Below are 22956 nucleotides of genomic sequence, written 5' to 3'. Positions count from 1 at the left end.
TCATGAAGCTTATTTAATGATCATTATCTTTTAAAAACAGGGCTGATACCTATGAGTTATACGTAGTATGTATTAGATGATTTAGACAAAGGCTGGGCACGGTGGCTCATGACTGTAATCCCAGCACTCTGGGAGGCCAAGGCAGGTGGATTGCTTGAACTCACAGGTTCAAGACCAGCCTGAGCAAGAGCGAGACCCCATCTCTAAAAATAGTCCAGTGTTGTGGTGAGCACCTGTACTCAGGAGGCTGAGGCAAGAGAATCACCTAAGAGTTTGAAGTTGTTGTGAGCTAGGACACCACAGCACTCTATGGAGGGTGACAAAGTGAGAGTCTGTCTCAAAAAAAAAAGATAATTTCGACGGCACTGTCTTCAGTAGAAAGTAATCTGAGAAAAAATGTATCATTTAAATTCAGTGAAGTTTTCTTCTCTAGGAAGATGAGTACAGAAGTAAGATTAAAAAAATAGAGTTGTTTTTTTAGCTTTCTAGTCTTTTTAGTTTTATAGAAATAAGTATATTCTTCCTGGCCTAGTTTTGAGAGGTTTTAGGGTTTTTTTTTTTCTCTTTTTTTAAATAAAATGTTACGATCTCTCAATTCAACATTATAATTTTACTGCAGGATAAATAAAGAAGAAAACGGGAAAGGAGCAAAGGATTGATTACATATGTTTTAATAATGAGCAAATGTGGCAGGAAGAAATATATTAAGACAAATCTAAGGTAGGTAGATACATGTTTTTCTGTTCTTTTGAGGGTTCTACTTATAAGTGCTTCAAGTTAAAATGATGAATGAATTGATATATACATGTATACATACATATGGGAATAATCAGCCATTTGGTTAAGACAGTCATCTTCCGCCCTGTGCTGTGCTTGGCACTGCAGGGGAGATGTGGAGACGCACTTTGGCTTATGTTGAGGGCTGGTCTTTTCAGTTAGAAGACCATACGTAAGGACGTGGACAGTTCACTGTAATTGTAGAGTTAGAAGAGTCCCCAGGGTTTTATTTTCCCTCCTGGTCTTCAGGCTATACTTTTACCTAACTTAATACCGATGAAAGTCTCTATCAATATTTTACAGAAATCCAAATAGGAATTTTCAAGTTTTCTTTTGGTTACTTTCAGAGACATCTGTTTCATTGGTTGGATGTAGCTCTAATGAGAAAATAAATCTTCTATGATGCTTTTTTAAAGCTACCTAATAGTAGAGAATAGAAACATGTTTAATAATTTTTCCTGGAGAGGGGAGGAGAGGATGGGTAAATTCAACAACTGATAGGTACATCATACACTTTGCGGATAAAGGGACCATCCATCACTTTGACTGTATTATACAAAAGCAAACTATGTAACCAAAATGCATGTGTCCCCATAACATTCCAAAATTTAAAAATAATAATAATTTTTTCTTTTCCAATTGGATTCTATTTTTAAAAGAAATGAAAAATTGCAAGGGTAATACAATTGCTTTGCAGTGTACTTTGTCTTTACAAATTGGATATAACTAAGATATTATTAGTCAATTGAATAAGAAACTTTATGATTAAGAAACTGCCTTTGTCTTATTTTCTGTTAAATATTTTTAGCCTGTTTCTTTTTCCCTTCTTTCTTCCTGACTTAGCTTTTAAAACCCTTTCCCAGGAACCGGTGATAGCATTCCTTTAAAATGTTTCCTTTTTCAGCGGTGCCTGTGGCTCAAGGAGTAGGGCGCCGGTCCCATATGCCAGAGGTGGCAGGTTCAAACCTAGCCCTGGCCAAAAACCAAAAAAAAAAAAAAAAGTTTCCTTTTTCCTCTCCCTTATCCTCCCTGCTTATGTATCTGTTCCTGATTTATAGGTATGCCTAAATAATCCTGATGGTTAATCACCTTGTTCCTATAATTGTAAATATTTTTTATTACTATATTCCTGTGTGCTCACTTCTGAAAAATATTTTGGAGGTTTTCTAACTGTTGTTTATATTGTTCAAATAGGACCGTTATCGTACTTTAGTATTTTGGGGAGTTATTATAGTAGATGTAGATATTTTATTATAGTCCTAGATTAAGCAACAGAAAGTCCTAGAAAATAATAGAATAACAAGTACAATTCCAGCCCCACCACAGTTGTTAATCCTAGAAGTCTTTCACAATTGTTTTAACGAAGGATTCTACTTAAAAGAAAAACAACAATAAATAGCATTCTTTTAAATTGGATCCCAGTATATTCAGAACAGGTTGGAGTAATAGTTGCTTTTCTATCAAAGGAGAAAAAGCTTGCTCAATAACATAAAGGAGATTTCAGAAGAATATTTAACCTCAAAAGGAAAAAAGATTGCTACTGCTCTTAGTTGTTCATAAGTTTAAGTATCTCCATTTTAGCAAATTCTTACCTGTTTTTTGGAATCATGGAACCAAATATTTGCTTGCTGTTAAATTAATATATAATGCTTAATGGACTTTTTTGTTTGTTTTAGTTTTTTGCTATTTTATCTTACTTTTTTTTTTTTGAGACAGAGCCTCAAGCTGTCCCCCTGGGCAGAGTGCTGTGGCATCACAGCTCACAGCAACCTCCAACTCCTGGGCTCAAGCGATTCTCCTGCCTCAGCCTCCCAAATAGCTGAAACCCTAGGTGCCCGCCACAACGCCCGGCTATTTTTTGGTTGCAGCCATCATTGTTGTGTGGCGAGGCCCGGGCTGGATTCGAACCCGCCAGCTCAGGTGTATGTGGCTGGCGCCTTAGCCACTTGAGCCATAGGTGCCGAGCCTTATCTTACATTTTTATTTTAAAATATCCTGTAATTCGTAATTGCTAATTGGTCCTTTTCCCTGCTAATAAAGATTATTATTTAAGATTAGAATACTACATAATTAATTTAAAGACTATTAGTTTTAATGCAGCTATGTTTAATATTTGGCTGTTACACCAAGTGAGATTATTGAGAATTATATTCTATGATACATCTCTTCAATTTTAGTATATTTAGCTATGAAATATATAGTGAATAATGTAGGATTATGGACTCTTTATTAAAAAATTCCTGAGGCTGATTTATAGATGTTTGTGTTGTATGTATAACATTTACAGCTGAATTCATCATTTATTGCTAAGTTTTAGATCCTACATTTTCTGCTGAGATAGTGCTTAAAAATGCCTTATAAAGCACATGATGCTTGTTGAGCACTTAGATGTCATTTGAGGCTCGGCGCCCGTAGCTCAGTGAGTAAGGTGCCAGCCACATACACCGAAGCTGGAGGGTTTGAGCCCAGCCCGGGCCTGCTAAACAACAGTGACAACTGCAACCAAAAAATAGCTGGGCGTTGTGGCGGGTGCCTGTAGTCCCAGCTACTCAGGAGTCTGAGGCAAGAGAATCGCCTAAGCCCAAGAGCTGGAGGTTACTGTGAGCTGGGAGGCCACGGTACTCTACCAAGGGCGACATAGTGAGACTGTCTCAAAAAAAAAAAAAAGAAAAATAAAATAAAATAAAAATGAAAGAAATGGATGTCAGTTGAATCTCCTGCTCTAAGTCTTGTGCTGGGGTTGGTTTTTGGTAGGTGTAGGAGGTAGTACTGGAGAGCAGGTGGATATAGATTAGTAGAATAAACTTACTTGAAAATGATGGGGTGTATATTGTAAATTGCTAATGTTGAGCTTGATTTTCTGTAGATAACTTTTACCTTCAAATAAACTAATTTTAGTGTCACACTTTTACTGAACAGCACAACTCACTATTTTAGAGGAGTAAATCTAGGGTCTGTACATGCAGTGTGAAAGACAATATCTGAATGAGATTGTGACAACAGCTGCAGCATATTAAAAAAAAACCCACATCATTGCTGTACATTGCTCTCTGAACTGGAATACTCAGAGAACACTGGCTGGGGAAGGAACCCTGAGTTCAGCCCAAGACCATGGGCTGCATAGTCTACCAGAATAATTGACTGATTGGTTTATTTACTGATCACAGTTATGGTAGATACTGTGCTAGGCACTGGAAATGCATAGACTTCTAAGATGTGCTGGGCGGCGCCTATGGCTCAGTGAGTAGGGCGCCGGCCCCATATACTGAGGGTGGCAGGTTCAAATCCAGCCCTGGCCAAACTGCAACAACAAAAAAGAATTCTAAGATGTGATCTCCCTCCCTGAGTTGCACACACTAGTTGTCAGTACTGTGTGAAGAGATGCTAGACAAGCACTGTAAGGGAGGCACTGCCTAAAATGCTTTGGGAACTCTAAAGAGAATAACTAATTCTGCCCAAGGCCATTAGAATAGGCTTTTGAAAGATGGAGTCCTTGAGCCAGGCCTTGAAAAACTAGTTGGAATTTGCCTGTTGGACAAAGAAGGGGTAAAGGGCATTTCGAGTGTAAAAGATTAGACCTGGGGGAATAAGATGTGTCCTTGAAAAAATGGCTGATTTAGAGACGTGTAGAGTGTGGGAAGGAACGGGGTGACTAGAGATGAGGCTGCAAAAGGAAAAGGGGGGTCAGGATGTGGAAAAGATTTAGAGGCAGTTTGGTTTGGTGATTGAGAATATGGACTTTGGAAAAAGAGCTTGGCTTAAAAACCTAGCTTTGCCACTTAATACCTTTGTGATTAGAACAGATTCTTTTTGTTTTTTTACATTTTTTATTTTTTGTTTTATTATTTTAGAGACAGGGTCTCTCTCTGTTGTCCAGGCCGGTGTGCAGTGGCATCATCATAGCTCACTACAACTCCAACTCCTGGGCTTAAGCCATCCTCCTGTCTCATCTTTCAGAGTAGCTGGGACTACAGCAGTGTACATCATGCCTCACTGATTTGTAGAAATAGAGTCTAGCTGTGTTGCCTGACTGGTCTTGAACTCCTGGCCTTCGAAAGTGCTGGGATTACAGACGTGAGCCATTGCAGCTGGGTGAGATCAGATTCTTTTTTTTTTGAGACAGAGTCTCATTCTGTTGCCCTTGGTAGAGTGCTGTGGTGTCACAGCTCACAGCAATCTCCAACTTGTGGGCTTCAGCAATTCTCTTGCCCTAGCCTCCCAAGTAGCTGGGACTACAGGCACCCACCACAATGTCTGGCTATTTTGTTGTTGTTGCAGATGTCATTGTTGGTTAGCTGGCCCGGGCCAGGTTCAAACCCGCCAGCCTTGGTGTATGTGGCTGGCGCTGTAACCACTGTGCTACAGGCGCTGAGCCTGAGAAGATTCTTTTTTTTTTTTTTGTAGAGACAGAGTCTCACTGTACCACCCTCGGGTAGAGTGCCGTGGCGTCACACGGCTCACAGCAACCTCTAACTCTTGGGCTTACGCAATTCTCTTGCCTCACCTCCTAAGCAGCTCCTACAGGCGCCCGCCACAACGCCCGGCTATTTTTTGTTGCAGTTTGGCCGGGGCTGGGTTTGAACCCGCCACCCTTGGCATATGGGGCCGGCGCCCTACTCACTGAGCCACAGGCGCCGCCAAGAGAAGATTCTTAACATCCATAAGTCTCCTTTTCCTTCTCTCTAAAAGAAGAACTAATTACAGGAGAACCTGTGAAAGTTGACCTCTCAAGGGACTGTAACAAACTGGCCACCTTACGGAGGTGGTCAACATAAGGAGCTAGGCCTCCTGTACTGATACGTACATGTGGTGCATGTCTGGTCTGTGCAAAGTAGGTCAACTTTAGGAGGTCGTGGGTATAGGGAGATGGTCAGCTATGGAGGTTCTACTGTATATTGACTTTATAGAATTAAGGATCAAAACTACTAGGCATTTGCTACATGGTAGACACTCAGAAAAGGGTAGTTATAGTTATGATGATTGTTGTAAGAAGTTTGGATTTTACTCTACAGTTGATATAGAGACACTGAAGAGTTTTAATCAGAGAAGTCTTGTAAACAGAACTACAAGTTTGAAAGATAACTGTTGGCATGGGTTGGAGCCAGGCGATGGAGTGGTAGGGATTTACAGAGTAAGACACAGGTGTCCTTTAGAAGGTAGAATCATCATACCAGGTTATGATGCTGTAGGAAATGAAAGGGAGAGAGTTTCAGGGGTGACTCCCAGATTTCTGGTGAGAACAACTGGTTGGATGGTGGAGTCCCCTTTCCTAAGCTATTAAACTCAGAAGCTAGAACATGTGTGTGGAGGAAGAAGAGGAGTTTAGTCTTGAACCCATTTTTTTTTTTTTTTTTTGAGACAGAGTCTCACTTTGTCGCCCTCAGTAGAGTGCTATGGCATCATAGCTCACAGCAACCTCCAGCTTTTGGGCTAGGGCGAGGTCCCAAGTACCTGAGACTACAGGCACCCGCCACAATGCCCAGCTATTTTTGTTGCAGTTGCCACTGCTGTTTTAGCTGGCCGGAGCTGGGTTTGAACCTCTCACCCTTGGTATATGGGGCCGGCGCCCTACCTACTGAGCCACAGGTGCCACCCAAATCCATGTTTTATATATATATATATATGTTTGGAAATGTCATATAGCATTTGGATGTATGATCTTGGAATTCAGAAGAGATCTCTAGGCTAGAGATGTAGATTTGAGAGTCAAAGGCTTAAAGCTAGTACGTGTTCAAATCCTGAGAAATGGATGATGTTAAACGCGGAGAGATTTGAGAGTGAGGCAAGAAAGCCAAGCAGACCCCCCAAGATGTGGAACACTGAGCAAGGGAAGAAACAGGCAAATTAGTTTGTGCAGGAATTGCCAGAGAATTGGATGAGAATAGGAAAGTGCAATACAGGACACCGAGAAAGAGAAAAAATGTTGTCAGCAGTGAGAATGCTGCTGGGGGTGGGACTTAAATGTGTGTTGGGTTTAGTGGGAGAGATTGGTTACCTGTTCTAGGGAAGCTTTAGAGAGGCAGGGCCTGTTTGGGGTTGTCTTAGGAGTATGGGGGAAGGTGAAGAAACGGAGCTAGTGCTCTTTTAGTAGTTCTAAAATTACTACTAATTCTAGCAAGTAGTTCAGTGAAAGGAAGAGGAGAGGTTTAAGGGAATAGTTAGAAAGATTTCTGGTTCAGTGGCCTTTTGGATGTGTGTGAGAGGGGTGTGTGTTAGAGAAGGGAGAGGCTTGAAGGTATTTAAATCTTGATCAGAGGAAATCATTACAGAGGAGAGAGAATAATTGATAGTGTAACGCCCCTGCGGAGGAGAGGGAAGGGCATAGGATCCATAGAACAGATACAGGAATTCTAAGAGGGGGGAGGAAACAGGAGACAGGGAAAATGGTGGGTGTAAATGTGGGTTTATTGATTTGGTGGCAGGAAGTTGAGGGAATTCTTTTTAGAAACAGGAGGCAAGGTCTTAGCTTGTGTGTAGTTAATATGTACATTTAGGGACTTGAGAAGAAAGAAAATTTGAAACAGTCATGGAGAATGAGCGAGTAAGCCCCATCTGAGGTTGAAAACCACGTATTCAATAGCTTTAATAATGTTCTGTCTTAAAATTTTATTCAGTATTGTTTGTCAGCTTTACTGCAGGCGTAGAGGAAACAAAATTCGTTTTATCTAAGATTGATAGACTCACCAAAAGGAAACTGGACCAGAGAATTTAGGGTATTGGGAAACAGTTAAAATGAGAAACTATGTTAACCGAACAGAGTGGGGAATGAAGAAAGGGGGAGGCTGATGGGAAGAGAGGAAGTGGCCTGGAGACCTCGAGTAACAGGTGTGATGGTGGGTAGGGCATAAGCTGCAAGGAGGGGATGTTATACTCATAGTGGGGTGCTGGAATTAATTGTTTCAGAGCTGGAGCACTTGTGAACATTAACAAGGTCCAGTGTGTGGCCCAAGCACTCAAGTAGATGCTGAAGTGATGTAAAGAAAGTTATCAATCTGAGGCATCAGGGTGAGGGTAGGTCCTTCCTTTGAATGTTGCACACACACTGAATGGCGGAGAGGAAGGCTTTAAACCCAGGGCCAGAGTCTTCACCTTTACCTAGAAGGTGATGATTATCATATGGATGGGTACAGGATGGCACAGCCTATTACCTTGAACCTGAGAGGAACGAGGGAGAAGAGGGAGCAAAGAGGATACCCAAGGAACGCTCTGATCTTTTTTGATTTTTTTTCTGAGACAGTCTCACTCTGTCGCCCTAGGTAAAGTACCGTGGTATCATAACTCACAGCAACCTCAAACTCTTGGGCTTAAGCGATCTTCTTGCCTCAGCCTCCCAAGTAGCTGGGACTATAGGCAACCACCACAACACCTGGTTATTTTTAGAGACTGAGTCTTGCTGTTGCTCAGGCTGGTCTCAAACTCCTCAATTCAAAAAATCCACCTGCCTTGGCCTCCCAGAATGGAACGTTCTATCTTGATTGGGTATGGGAGGATGAGCAGTAGCCTCGTGTACAGGGCTGTAGAGGGGCAGGGCTGTAGGGGAGCCTTTGGGAGCTGCAGATAGCACAGGGCAAAGGTTTGGAAGAACGGGAGTGAGGAGTTGTATTATGGGGTAGAGGAAGCACTAGTTATGAAAGGGAAAATGAACTAGGGAAGGCGCTTAAATTTCAGATAGTGACTGGGAAAATGGGAATGTGAGGTGTTAATGGATGAGATTCTGGCACTGATTCTGGCCCCTGCAGTTTAGTTGTGGCTTAGGAAGTGGCCCAGTGCCTGTAATTTTTGGTCCCAGTGGACAGCGGTGATGGTGAGGAGCAGCAGCTCAGTTGCTGGGACCAGTGTTGGGAACAGTGGTTATAATGGGTGAGGCCCAGTGGTGGTCTGACGAGGAGGAAGAATGGGGACTGCCGGCCTTCCACCTCTGCTTTCTTCCTTAGAAGACTCTAGGCCTCCTGGCTTCCTGATTTTCCTGCTGGTTAGCTTTGTGGGGGTTTGGTTTTTGCAACTGATATGGTTTTGACTGACACAGACACATCATTCTTCTAGCTTTAGAGCATGAATGGATGGTGATACTCTTGCCTAAAGGAAGGCATATGAGGGAAGGGACAGGTGCTGGTGAAAACTCTGGGTGGAAATGCTCAGTAGGAGAGAGGCATCCGTCAGTAAGGATTTGGGAGCAGTCAGAATCCACAGTAGTCATAGGTATTGAAAATTTTCATAGTATTGATAAAAGTAAATGGGCAAAGGATTGAACTCTGGGAAATACCCAAGAGAAAAGGGACCAGTTAAGATGATTGTATGACATAATGTATATAAAAACCCTTTCATGGGGCAGCACCTGTGGCTCAGTGGGCAGGGCGCTGGCCCCATATGCTGAGGGTGACGCATTTAAACCTGGCCCTGGCCAAACTGCAAAAAAAAAACAAAACAAAACTACAAACAACCCTTTCATGTATAAAACTTTTTTTTTTTTCTTCAGTGTCTCACTATGTTGCCCTTGGTAAAGTACTGTGGCATCACAGCTCACAGCAACCTCAAACTCTTGGGCTCAAGCAATTCTCTTGCCTCAGCTTCCCAAGTAGCTGGGACTACAGGCACTCTCCACAATGCCTGGCTGTGTTCATTGTTGTAGTTGTCATTGTTGTTTAGCAGGCCCTGGCCAGGTTCAAACCCGCCGGCACTGTGGCTCAGTGGTTAGGGCACCAAGCCTGTATAAAACATTTTGAACTGCTCTGGAGGCTGAGGCAGGAGAATCACGGAAGCCCAAGAGCTGGAGGTTGCTGTGAGTCTTGTGACATCATGGCACTCTACCGAAGGCAGTAAAGTGAGACTCTGTCTCTACAAAAAAAAAAAAAAAAAAATTTTGAAATCTGTTTCATAGCTTATAAAGTCTTTTTTTTTTTTTTTTAATAGACAGAGTCTCACTTTGTCGCCCTTGGTAGAGTGCTGTGGCATCACAGCTTAAGCAACCTCCAGTTCTCGGGCTTAGGCGGTTCTCTTGCCTCAGCCACCCAACTAGCTGGGACCCAGGTGTCTGCCACAATACCTGGCTATTTTTTGTTGCAGTTTGGCCGGGGCCGGGTTTGAACTTGTCACCCACAGTATATGGGGCCGGCGCCCTACTCACTGAGCCACAAGTGCTGCCCTATACAGTCTTTTTTTTTTTGAGACAAAGTCTTTGTCGCTCAGCCTAGATTGCCATAGTTGGCTTAGCTCACAGCAGCCTCAAGCTCCTGGGTTTGGTCAATCCTTTCTCAGCCTCTTGAGTAGCTGGGATACAGGTGCCCATCACAGTGCCTGACTAATTTTTCTATTTTTAATAAAAATGGGGTCTCACTCTTGCTCAGGCTGGTCTTGAACTTCTGAGCTCAAGTGATCTTCCTACCTCAGCCTCCCAGACTGCTAGGATCGCAGGCATGAGCCACCATCCCTGACCTAAAGTTTTTTATTTTATCTCAAAAATAGTACTGAATTGTCTTCTTAGGCATTAAAACATTGTTTGATGAGATACTTCTTAGAGTCTACCCCTTTGTCTTTGAAGTATACTAAACAAAATTAGCCTTTTCTTGATGATTCAGGATAGTTATTATAAATATCAGTTATCAGTAATCAAATTCTTTAATTTCTTTTCTTTTTCTTTTTTTTGCAGTTTTGGGCCGGGGCAGGTTTGAACTTGCCACCTCCGGTATATGGGGCTGGTGCCCTATCTGCTTGAGCCACAGGCGCCACCCCCTTAATTTCTTTTTTTTTTGTAGAGACAGAGTCTCACTCTACTGCCCTAGGTAGAGTGCCGTGGCGTCACACGGCTCACGGCAACCTCCAGCTCTTGGGCTTATGTGATTCTCCTGCCTCAGCCTCCCGAGCAGCTGGGACTACAGGCGCCCGCCACGACGCCTGGCTATTTTTTGGTTGCAGTTCAGCCAGGGCTGGGTTTGAACCCACCACCCTCGGTATATGGGGCCAGCGCCCTACTCACTGAGCCACAGGCGCTGCCCAATTTCTTGATTATAAAGAACTAATCCTGTGTGTCCTACAACTTTATCCTGTATGAACCCAAATAGCCACACACAGAATTCTCGATCTATTAATTATACACTATACTATTTCTCCCTTCTCATTGTTCACTGCCCATATCCACTGCCTATATCCAGTATATTTAGAAAGCTATATTTGAGCATTTTATTTGAAGTAAGAATAAATGAGTTAAATGTGTGAACCAGGAGAGGTTCTCTTCATTTTAGAAGTTTTATCTGTGGACTTTGGGCCATTTGTTTTGCCTATTAATAGCTAACTTTTATTTATTCTCTAGTTCTTGCCGGAATTATATGGTAATATCAAATCATTGATACAATACAGATTGACGCCACAGATACGGAGGGGCTGAGAGTAGAGGCGGTATCTGAATGAGGAGGAAATATTTTTCTTTCTAGAGTATTAAAAGCTATTCCTAATCTGGTTCTATCCAGCCTTTCCCGCCTTGCTTTTACCAGACCTACCCTGCCTCCCCCCACTACCTCTGATTAGGCTCCCTACTCTTCACCTTGACTTTCTACTCCAGTCAACTGTTCTGTTACCCAAACATACTCTGTACTTGTTTTCCTCTCATTGTTTACCTTTCCTTTTCTACCTGCTAAAATCCTCCTATCCTTCAATAATACAACTCACATGGCCCCATCTTCAGGCAGACTTCATTGTTCCCTCCTGTTTTTTCAGAACTTTTCATGTATGAAATACTTCACACAGTTTAGGAAGTTACTTTACTCGTGTTCATTACTGGTCTACCAATAAATTGTTCCTCAAAGAAAACAAAATTTTTTTTTTTTTTTGTAGAGACAGAGTCTCACTGTACTGCTGTCGGGTAGAGTGCCGTGGCAGCACACGGCTCACAGCAACCTCTTAACTCTTGGGCTTACGCGATTCTCTTGCCTCAGCCTCCCGAGCAGCTGGGACTACAGGCGCCCGCCACAACGCCCGGCTATTTTTTGGTTGCAGTTTGGCCGGGGCTGGGTTTGAACCCGCCACCCTCGGCATATGGGGCCGGCGCCCTACTCACTGAGCCACAGGAGCCGCCCGAAAACAAAATTTTAAGACAGTTTTACTCTGCTGTCCATTGGAATCACTTGGTTATAAAAATTAGATCCTAAAAAAAATACATAAAAATTAGATCCTCCGGAAAGTTTGATTCAGTAGGTTTGGGGTGAAGTCTGGGACTCTACTACTGAACCTGCTTCTTAAAAAAAATCAGATAGTGCAACGGGATGTCAGAAATAAATATCAGAAAGCTAAGTAAAAACAATACAGATTGAGTATCCCTTATCCAAAATGCTTGTGACTAGAACTGTTGTGAATTTTGGACTTTTCAGATTTTTTAATATTTGCACATACATAATGTGATATCTTGGGGTTAGGACCCAAGTCTGAACATGAAATTCATTTATGTTTCATATACACCTTATCCACAAAGCCTGAAGGTGATTTTATGGAAACCAGGATTTGACTGCATGTTGCTGGCGACCCATCATGTGACGTCAGATGGGGAATTTCCAGTAGTGATGCCATGTGGCGTTAGATTTTGGAGGATATTGGACTTTTGGATTAGGGATGCTGAACCCATACTTAGAAATACAGTAGAACCTCTGTAAGTCGACCACCCAAAGGACTGTAACAAACTGGCCAACATATGGAGGTGGTCAACATAAGGAACTAGGTCTACTGAACTGATACGTATATGCAAATTAGGTCAACTTAAGGAGGTTGTGAGTATATGGTGGTGGTCAACTATGGAGGTTCTACTATACCTCAGATAGGGCCTTAATACTTCTTCCTTTTTATTGTCTTTCCAGACAAATGACCATGGAAACAATTGAGTCCCATCGGGATGGAAGTGTCAGAGGTTCTGTGCCAGAGAGTGAATCTGCTCGTATACAGACGCAGACTGGTCAAAACTCAATCCCTACTTTAGCTCAGGTAGGCAATAGGCAGGCACTGATGGAAGTTAAATTTTTGGAAATGAGACTTATGTGCAGTTTCTGTTTTCTTACTGTTGATCTTAAACTTTCCATGTTCCCTGGTTATCAGCCATTCTTGATTTTGAAGAGAAGCTATATGCAACTCTTAATTACTTTTGTATTGTAACAGGTACTTGGCAGTGCCCCAACTTCCACTATGCAAAGGAAGAATAAAAACCCTTCCATAATACGTAATTCTCAAATTATTGCTTCTGAGGTTGGCTAATTTCAAGCTTATATTCTTTAATATTGTTATAATATTCTTAGCTATTAATAGATGGCAGAATCTTATTGTTCGCCCTGTATACATTTGACCTGATCTTTCTTTTCCATTAGATCATTTAAAAAATTTTTATTTATAAAGGCATCAATGTACAAAGTTATGATTTAATAAAAACTAATGATAAAAAAATAAAATAAGTAAAAAAAAAATTGGTTATTTTTTGGAGACAGGATCTCTCTCTGTCACCTAGGTAGGAGTGCAGTGGTGCCATCACAGTTAACTGCAGCCATGTAGGTAAGAACTCTTTCACTCAATTGATCCACCTCATCCTCCTATGTAGCTGGGATTACAGGTGTGCACCACCATGCCTGGTTAATTTTTTATGTTTGTAAAGATGTGGTCTTGGTATGTTGGCCAAGCTGGTCTCCAGCTCCTGGCTTCAAGTGATTCTTCTACCTCAGCCTCCCAAAGTATTGAGATTAACAGGTGTAAGTTACCATTCCTGGCCTCACTTAGGTCTTAAACTTTGAATTGGTTTCATTCAGAGAGCACCAGTATTGGCTAGCACCTATTTTCTAGATTCTAAAATTTATTTCTGGCCTATCTATAAAAATGTAGTAAAATGGGGCGGCGCCTGTGGTTCAAGGAGTAGGGCACCAGTCCCATATGCCGAAGGTGGCGGGTTCAAACCTAGCCCCGGCCAAAAAAAAAAAAAAAAATGTAGTAAAATGAAATACATGTACTTTTTAGTTCATCAAATATTTATTGACTCCTACTGTGTCTAGGCATGGGGAAATGTAGTTCCTGGCCCTAACGATCTCATGGTTTAGCGGGGTGGACAGATACTTTAGCAGCAATTCCAGCAGTGTAAGAAGTGCTGTAAAATGTTATGTACAAAATGAACAAGGTATTCAGAGGAGGGAGCAGCCAGTTGACTAGGAGTACTTTACAGAGGACGTTTCATTTAAGCTAGACATAAGGGTGAGTAGGAGCTATTAGGTAGATAAGGGGAGGGGTGCGCACTCTAGGCAGACGGAAGACTGTGTGCAGAACACAGAGCCAGGCTCTGAGATGTCCAGGGACCTACAGGTATTGAATTTAACTGGAACCTAGGGTCTAGACAGGGAAGTTGAGCTGGTGAAGGTAAGCAGAGGATTATACACATTTTTGAGTTTAGAGTATCCTGTACACTAAATATTCTTGAAATATTTTCTTTATGCTCACCATTTAGACACAGTAGACGTCAGTGAGCCAGAAGTGGAGACACCATCGGGGTGCCTGGTGGAGTCATGGGAACGTGGGGTACCCTGTAGTGAGATTTTAGTGGTAACTTGAAGCAAGAATAAAAAGAATGTGTAGGATGGATAATAGTGGCTCATTCCTATAATCACAGCACATTGGAAGGCTGAGGGGGGAGGATTGCCTAAGACCAGGAGTTCAAGAGCAGCCTGGGCAACACAGGGATACCCTGTCTCTACAAAAAAAAAAAAAAAATTTTAAATTAGCTAGGCATAATAGCTATAGTCTTAGCTTCCAGGGAGGCTAAGGCAGGAGGATCACTTGAGCATGGGATTTGAGGCTGCAGTGAGCTATATGCTAGCACCACTATCCTCCATCCTGGGTGACAGAGGAAGATCTTGTATCTAAAGATAGATAAATGGAGAGATAGATAGGTAGGTAGATGGATTAGGGCTGGATGGCTGACTGAAAGGCCCAGGGAACACTAGATGCTTCTTGGGTTGTATTGGGCCAGGCTGCTTTCAGCAAGAGCTCTTCTCTCCTGAGACTTGGCCCCCGCACCCAGCCTGCTTTTCTTTCCCCTTTCTATGTTTTTTTTTTTTTTTTATTGTTGGAGATTCATTGAGTGTACAATAAGCCAGGTTACACTGATTGCATTTGTTAGGTAAAAATCCCTCTTACAATCATGTCTTGCCCCCAGAAGGTGTGGCACACACCAGGGCCCCACCCCTCTCCCTCCTTCCTCTCTGACCTTAATTGTCATTAATTGTCCTCATATCAAAATTGAGTACATAGGATTCATGCTTCTCCATTCTTGTGATGCTTTACTAAGAATAATGTCTTCCACAAAGGATGTAAAGTCTCCATTTTTTTTAATAGCTGAATAGTATTCCATGGTGTACATATACCACAGCTTGTTAATCCATTCCTGGGTTGGTGGGCATCTAGGCTGTTTCCACATTTTGGCGATTGTAAATTGAGCTGCAGTAAACAGTCTAGTACAAGTGTCCTTATGATAAAAGGATTTTTTTCCTTCTGGGTAGATGCCCAGTAATGGGATTGCAGGATCAAATGGGAGGTCTAGCTTGAGTGCTTTGAGAGTTCTCCATACTTCCTTCCAGAAAGGTTGTACTAGTTTGCAGTCCCACCAGCAGTGTAAAAGTGTTCCCTTCTCTCCACATCCACGCCAGCATCTGCAGTTTTGGGATTTTGTGATGTGGGCCATTGTTGCTGGGGTTAGATGGTATCTCAGATTTTGATTTACATTTCTCTAATAGATAGGGATGATGAACATTTTTTTTTTTGCAATTTTTGGCCAGGGCTGGGTTTGAACCCATCACCTCTGGCATATGGGGCCGATGCCCTACCCCTTTGAGTCACAGGCGCCACCCGGATGATGAACATTTTTTCATATGTTTGTTAGCCATTCGTCTGTCTCCTTTAGGGAAGATTCTATTCATGTCTCTTGCCATTGATATATGGGATTGTTGGCTTTCTTCATGTGGATTAATTTGAGTTCTCTATAAATCCTAGTCATCAAGCTTTTGTCTGATTCGAAATATGCAAATATCCTTTCCCATTGTGTAGGTTGTCTCTTTGCTTTGGTTATTGTCTCCTTAGCTGTACAGAAGCTTTTCAGTTTTTATTTTATTTATTTATTATTATTATTTTTTTTGTACAGACAGAGTCTCACTGTACTGCCCTCTAGTAGAGTGCTGTGGGGTCACACGGCTCACAGCATCCTCTTGCTCTTGGGCTTACGCGATTCTCTTGCCTCAGCCTCCCAAGTAGCTGGGACTACAGGTGCCCGCCACAACGCCCGGCTATTTTCTTTGTTGCAGTTTGGCCGAGGCTGGGTTTGAACCCGCCACCCTCAGCATATGGGGCCGGCGCCCTACTCACTGAGCCACAGGCGCCGCCCATATATATATATATATATATTTTTTTTTTGTAGAGACAGAGTCTCACTTTACCGCCCTCGGTAGATGGCGTCACACCGCTCACAGCAACCTCTAACTCTTGGGCTTACGCGATTCTCTTGCCTCAGCCTCCCGAGCAGCTGGGACTACAGGCGCCCGCCACAACGCCCGGCTATTTTTTTGTTGCAGTTTGGCCAGGGCTGGGCCGGAACCTGCCGCACTCGGCATATGGGGCCGGCGCCCTACTCACTGAGCCACAGGCGCCGCCAGCTTTTCAGTTTAATGAAGTCCCATTTGTTTATTTTTGTTGTTGTTGCAATTGCCATGGCAATCTTCTTCATGAAGTCTTTCCCCAGGCCAATATCTTGCAGTGTTTTTCCTATGCTTTCTTTGAGGATTTTTATTGTTTCATGCCTTAAATTTAAGTCCTTTATCCATCTTGAATCAATTTTTGTGAGTGGGGAAAGGTGTGGGTCCAGTTTCGGTCTTTTACATGTGGATATCCAGTTCTCCTAACACCATTTATTGAATAGGGAGCTTTTCCCCCAAGGTATGTTCTTGTTTGGTTATCCAAGATTAGGTGGTTGTAAGATGTTAGTTTCATTTTCTGGTTTTCTAGTTGATTCCAAGTGTCTATATCTCTATTTTTGTGCCAGTACCATGCTGTCTTGACCACTATGGCTTTGTAGTACAGCCTAAAATCTGGTATGGTGATGCCCTCAGCTTTATTTTTATTACTAAGAACTGCCTTAGCTATACGGGGTTTTTTCTGGTTCCATACAAAACGCAGAATTGTTTTTTCCAGATCTTTAAAGTATGATGTTGGTATTTTAATAGGAATGGCATTGAATAGGTAGATTGCTTTGGGAAGTATAGACATTTTAACAATGTTGATTCTTCCAAGCCATGAGCATGGTATGTTCTTTCATTTGTTAATAATCCTCTGCTATTTCATTTCTGAGGATTTCATAATTTTCTTTGCCTATATCTTTTTTTTGTAGAGATAGTCTCACTTTATGGCCCTCGGTAGAGTGCCATGGCATCACACAGCTCACAGCAACCTCCAACTCCTGGGCTTAAGCGATTCTCTTGCCTCAGCCTCCCGAGTAGCTGGGACTACAGGCGCCCGCCACAACACCCGGCTATTTTTTGGTTGCAGTTCGGCCGGGGCCGGGTTTGAACCTGCCACCCTCAGTATATGGGGCCGGCGCCTCACCGACTGAGCCACAGGCACCGCCCCCATAATTTTCTTTATAGAGGTCCTTCACCTCCTTCGTTAGGTATGTTCCTAGGTATTTTATTTTCTTTGAAACTATGGTGAAGGTACTCGGCGCCTGTGGCTCAAGCGGCTAAGGTGCCAGCCACATACATCTGAGCTGGTGGGTTCGAATCCAGCCTGGGCCTGCCAAACAACAATGACAGCTGCAACCAAAAAATAGCCAGGCGTTGTGGCAGGCGCCTGTAGTCCCAGCTACTTGGGAGGCGGAGGCAGGAGGCTAGCTTGTGCCTAGGAGTTGGAGGTTGCTGTGAGCCGTGACGCCACATCACTCTACCCAGGGTGATAGCTTGAGGCTCAGTCTCAAAAAAAAAAAAGAAAGAAAGAAAGAAACTATGGTGAAGGGAGTTGTGTCCTTAATTAGCTTCTCATCTTGACTGTTATTGGCTTTTCTTCTTTCCCCTTTCAAGCTGCCAACACCTACTCATTCCCGGGGAGGTTTTCTGCAAGTATTCTGTGGAGCTGCATCTCCCTAGCAACACCCTTCTTTGTTATGCTTGAAAGACCAGCCTTTTGCTTTCAAAAAAAAAAAAAAGAAAATGTAACCTTTTTCTTATTAAAATACATATGTTCACAGTAGAAAATTAACAAAATAATTATTATTAAGGGGAAGAATAAAAACTATCCATAAACTCATCTGCAGATTTCATTGTTGTTAACATTTTGGTGTATATTCTTCAGTACTTTGAATAGAATAGCATAGTACATATTTGTTCATAGATTTGAGATCTGGCAGAATTTTTATAGCTGTGATTTCTAGTTGAGAATTCTGCCTTTCTTTGTTAAAGTTATAGTTGAAACCACATTTTCCTCCTTCGGCCTTCACTTCCCTCTTTAGGTCTAGCATTGAATTTAACTGATATGGAATTTAATTTCTCAGCACACCTTTTGCTCCAAGACCTCTGGGCCTGCACAGTCAGAACAATACCATATTATCTAAAGATGGCAACTTGTAAATCTGAGGACTTTCGGGTTGGAACCTTGACCTGGCTCTGTGAGCCTCAGTCAGAAGTTGCGAAGAGATTGAGTCACGTGAAGTCTGAAAAGGAGCCTTGCGTTTCTGAGGTTTTGAATTGAGTCAGAGTCCGGTGGGCAGGTTTTAGTAGGGTAGAGAACAAATAAAAGGAGAAGTGGAAATTAGAAGTATAGATTCTTTAAAAAGTTTGTCTGTGAAATAAGAGAGAAAGATGGGTTTGTGGGACAAAAGGATGAGAACTGGGGTATAGCAGAGTTGGTAATGTTCTGGATAAAAGAGAAGAGGATGTAGACTAAAGGCTTGTGGGAAGGCCAGTAGAGGGTCTAGAAAAAGCCTGTTTACATTAATAATGCTTTAAAAATCTCAATGTATGTTAATACATGTTTATAAATACTAATAATTATTAAACTTAGATAGCAAGTATGTGGATTTATGCTATTTTTCTTTTCCTTTTTTTTGTTCAGATAGAGTCTCACTCTGCCACCCCAGGTAGAGTGCCAAGGCGTCCTAGCTCACAGCAACCTCAAACCTCAAACTCTTGGGCTCAAGTGATCCCCTGACCTCACCCTCCTGGGTACCTGGGACTCCAGGCACCCACCACAACGCCTGGCTAATTTTTCTGTTTTTAGTGGAGATAAGATCTTGTTCTTGCTCAGTCTGGTCTTGAAAACTGAGCTCAGGCAAACTGAGCTCAGGCAAACTACCCACCTTGGCTTCCCAGAGGGCATGAGCCACCCATACCTTGTCTATTTTTCTGTTTTCTATATGTCTGAAATATTTGATCAAAAGTAAACTATCAAGCAGAGTCCCATGGGAAAGATAAAAATAAACTATAGTTTTTAATTTTTCTCATACCAGAAATGAAAAGAGATGAAGAAGTATTCTGTCTGCTGATTTGTGGATTATTTTAGTTAAACTGAGAATTATTCAGCCAGGCATGGTGGCTCATACTTGTAATCCCAGCACTATGGGAGGCCAAGGCGGGTGGATTGCCTAAACTCAGGAGTTACAGACCAGCCTGAGCAAGAGTGAGACTCCGTCTCTAAAGATAGCCAGGCATTGTAGTGGGGGCCTGTAGTCCCAGCTACTTGGAAGGCTGAGGCAGGAGGATCACTTGAGCCCAATAGTTGGAGGTTGCTGTGAACTATGATGCCATGGCATTCTACCCAGGGTGGCAGAGTGAGACTCTGTTTCAGTAACACCAAAAGCAAAAGAAAAACCTACGCATTATTCTCTATGCCATATGCCATGCATGGACATGATTTTCATAGAATTAGAATATGATTCATAGCAGTCACAATTTTCTGAACATGATTACTAATTTAGGTTGTTATGATAACTAAAGCTGTTCCTTTATGAGTATTTGCCATTGTTTAATATTACATGTCTAGAAGTATTAGGAAATCAAACTGAAATCTTTATTAGCTCAAAAGTGACTAATTCTTCGGATAATTTCTGATGGTATTATATTTATTTGCCATTTGTCTTATTTTCTTCAAACTTGAGAATTGTAAATTCCCAAATGATTTATTTATTTATTTGTTTGTTTATTTTTGAGACAGAGTTCCACTTTGTCACCGTTGGTAGAGTGTTGTGGCATCATAGCTCACAGCAACCTCAAACTCTTAGGCTCAAATGGTCCTCTTGCCTCAGCGTCCCGAGCACCTGGGATTACAGGCGCTCACCACAATGTCTGGTTATTTTTAAGATGGAGTCTTGCACTTGCTCAGGCTGGTCTCAATCTCCTGAGCTCAAGCAGTCCACCCACCTTGGCCTCCCAGAGTACTAGGATTACAGGCGTGAGTCACCGCACCCAGCCAGTTCCCAAATGTTTTAGATTTAAACTCAATTGTGTATAAAGAAGAGTTTATAATATTCACTTTCTTCATGTGGTCAGATTAACATTAAACAGTGTGAGACATAAGGTGTGATGAAAAAATTTAGTGGGTTTGATTCTTTGCATCTGATCATTTGATATTAATGGTTTTGACTGCTGTGGCCTTTGCATATCTTCTGCTAATCAAGTATACTATGAAAATCATCAGTGGTTTTCATCTCTGGAAACCACTGAGTCTGCTCTTGGCTCTCAGGTCAAGAGTTCTGCTGATGGGCGGCACCTGTGGCTCGGCAAGTAGGGCACCAGCCCCATATACTGAGGGTGGTGGGTTCAGACCCAGCCCCCAGCCAAACTGCAACAAAAAAATAGCTGGGTGTTGTGGCAGGCACCTGTAGTCCCAGCTACTCAGGAGGCTGAGGCAAGAGAATCGCCTAAGCCCAGGAGTTGGAGGTTGCTGTGAGCTGTGTGATGCCACAGCACTCTACTGAGGGCAATAAAGTGAGACTCTGTCTCAACAACAAAAACAAAAAAAAAAGAGTTCTGCTGATGAGTTGAGGGGAGGTGAAGGTGTACCTAGAGAGACTGGAGTTGTGTGTGTGTGTTCATTTTTGTTTTTGTTTTGTTTTTTTCTTTTTTTTGAGACAGAGTGTAACTCAGTTGCTCTGTTGAGTGCCTTGACGTCATAGCTCACAGCAACCTCAAACTCTTGGCCTCAAGTGATTTTCTTGCCTCAGGCTCCCAAATAGGTGGGACTACAGGTGCCTGGCTATTTTTAGAGACAGAGTCTTCTTGCTCTGGCTCAGGCTGGTCTCAAACCTGTGAGCTCAGGGCAATCCACCCACCTTGGCCTTTCAGAGAACTAGGATTACAGCTGTGAGCCACCATGCCCAACCTTAAATGGAGCCTTTCTATCTGTGTTTGAAGGTAAAATCACAGTGGTGATAATGTCAAAAAGTTGGAAGCAGGAGTTGCCGTTGACAAAGCCTTGGGGGGTTAAATGTTGTGACTTGGTTTTATTCTCACCTGAATTATATTTTTATTGATTTATTTTTAATTGAAACTGCTATCTTTATTAAGTATATGTGTTGATATATAAGAATAGATTCTACCTGACCCTGGAAAAAACTCTTAGTAATAAATTAGAGTCTATTTTAAATTTCCAGAGACCAAAATGGTAAAAAACAAAAATACTGTCTATGCAAATAGTCTTGTCTTTTTTTTTTTTTTTTTTTTTTTTTTGTAGAGAGAAAGTCTCACTTTATGGCTCTTGGTACAGTGCCATGGCATCACACAGCTCACAGCAACCTTCAACTCCTGGGCTTAAGCAATTCTCTTGCCTCAGCCTCCCGAGTAGCTGGGACTATAGGCACTTGCCACAGTGCCCGGCTTTTTTTTAGTGCAGTTTGGCTGGGCCGGGTTTGAACCCACCATCCTTGGTATGTGGGACCAGCACTATACACATAGTCTTAAAATAAAGAACATATGTCCTCTGGAAATAATAAAATTTTAAAATTGGTAATGGGAATTTAAAACTTGTTTCAAAAGATTTCAAGCATATTCAAGAGTAGAATAATAGTCCCTTTATGTATAGACATGTATATGAACTTAATAATTATCAAAATTTTACTTGGCGGGTATGCTAGCACACTGGGAGGCCGAGGCAAGAGAATTGCTAGAGCCCAGGAGTTTGAGGTTGTTGTGAGCTGTGATGCCAGGGCACTCTACCCGGGTGGCAGACTCAGCCTCCGTCTGAGAACAGAAGGATTGTGCCAGGTGCTGTTGTGTTTATCTGTAGTCCCAGCTACATGGAAGACAGGCAGCAGGATGCTTGAGCACAGAAGTTCAAGTCTGTAGCATGCTATTTGCTCTGGTGAATAGCTATTGCCCTCCAGCCTGGGCAACATAGTGAGACCTCATCTCAAAAAAAAAAAAAAAATTCTGTAGCACTTGCCTCATCTACCTTCTTTTTTTCTTATTCTCATTGAAGTATTTTAAGCAGCTCTGCAGATCCTCAGATATCATGTCATTTTATTCCTACTTACTTCTGGGTATGTAACTCTTTAAAAATTATGGACATTGGCTTGGCGCCTGTGGCTCAAGTGGTTAAGGCGCCAGCCATATACAACTGAGCTGGCGGGTTCGAATCCAGCCCGGGGCCCACCAAACAACAATGACGGCTGCAACCAAAAAATAGCCGGGCGCTGTGATGGGCGCCTGTAGTCCCAGCTACTTGGGAGGCAGAGGCAGGAGAATTGCTTGAGCCCAAGAGTTTGAGGTTGCTGTGAGCTGTGATGCCACAGCACGCCACCCAGGGCGACAGCTTGAGGCTCTGGTCTAAAAAAAATAATAATTATGGATATTTTCTTATATAACCAAATGTCATTATCATACCTAATAAAAACGAAGTATAATTCTTTGGTATTAAGATGAAATCCTTCATCACCTTTCCCCATTTATCTCACAAATGTGGATCTACTCTGAAAGCAGCAGAGTAGACACCTTGAACTTTTCTTGTTCCAAGTGTCTTGGGAACTGGTAACTCTGTCATGCAGAGCCAGGTGGGTGAGGGTCATTCAGTGGAGCCACTGGAAAGGATGTACTTTATTATTATTTTTTTTTTTTTTTTGAGACAGAGTCTAACTTTGTTGCCCTGGGTAGAGTGCTGTGGCGTCATAGCTCATAACAACCTCAAACTCCTGGGCTC

At 42.3% G+C, this 22956-nt stretch overlaps 1 protein-coding gene across 22 annotated transcripts in view; it reads left to right on the top strand.

The window, feature by feature from the left end:
• The window catches only part of CREM (cAMP responsive element modulator), a 96089-nt gene that overhangs the window by 12408 nt on the left and 60725 nt on the right, over positions 1-22956 (top strand). For 16 of the 22 annotated variants that reach the window (XM_053572422.1, XM_053572421.1, XM_053572420.1 and 13 more), the window contains exons 2-3: positions 620-720; positions 12618-12741. The exons of 3 other annotated variants lie outside the window; for them this stretch is intronic. In XM_053572422.1, coding sequence (XP_053428397.1) covers positions 677-720; positions 12618-12741 — 168 coding nt within the window. In that variant the 5' untranslated portion in view covers positions 620-676. Of the gene's footprint in view, positions 1-619; positions 721-12617; positions 12742-22956 lie in introns of those variants that run through there. 3 more of the 22 variants (XM_053572435.1, XM_053572427.1, XM_053572424.1) reach the window with 2 other exon arrangements.

This window comes from Nycticebus coucang, chromosome 20, assembly GCF_027406575.1.
Source record: "Nycticebus coucang isolate mNycCou1 chromosome 20, mNycCou1.pri, whole genome shotgun sequence".
Taxonomy (NCBI): domain Eukaryota; kingdom Metazoa; phylum Chordata; class Mammalia; order Primates; family Lorisidae; genus Nycticebus; species Nycticebus coucang.
The sequence above is the reverse complement of the archived record's forward strand: the minus strand, read 5'-3'. Positions and strand labels throughout refer to the sequence as shown.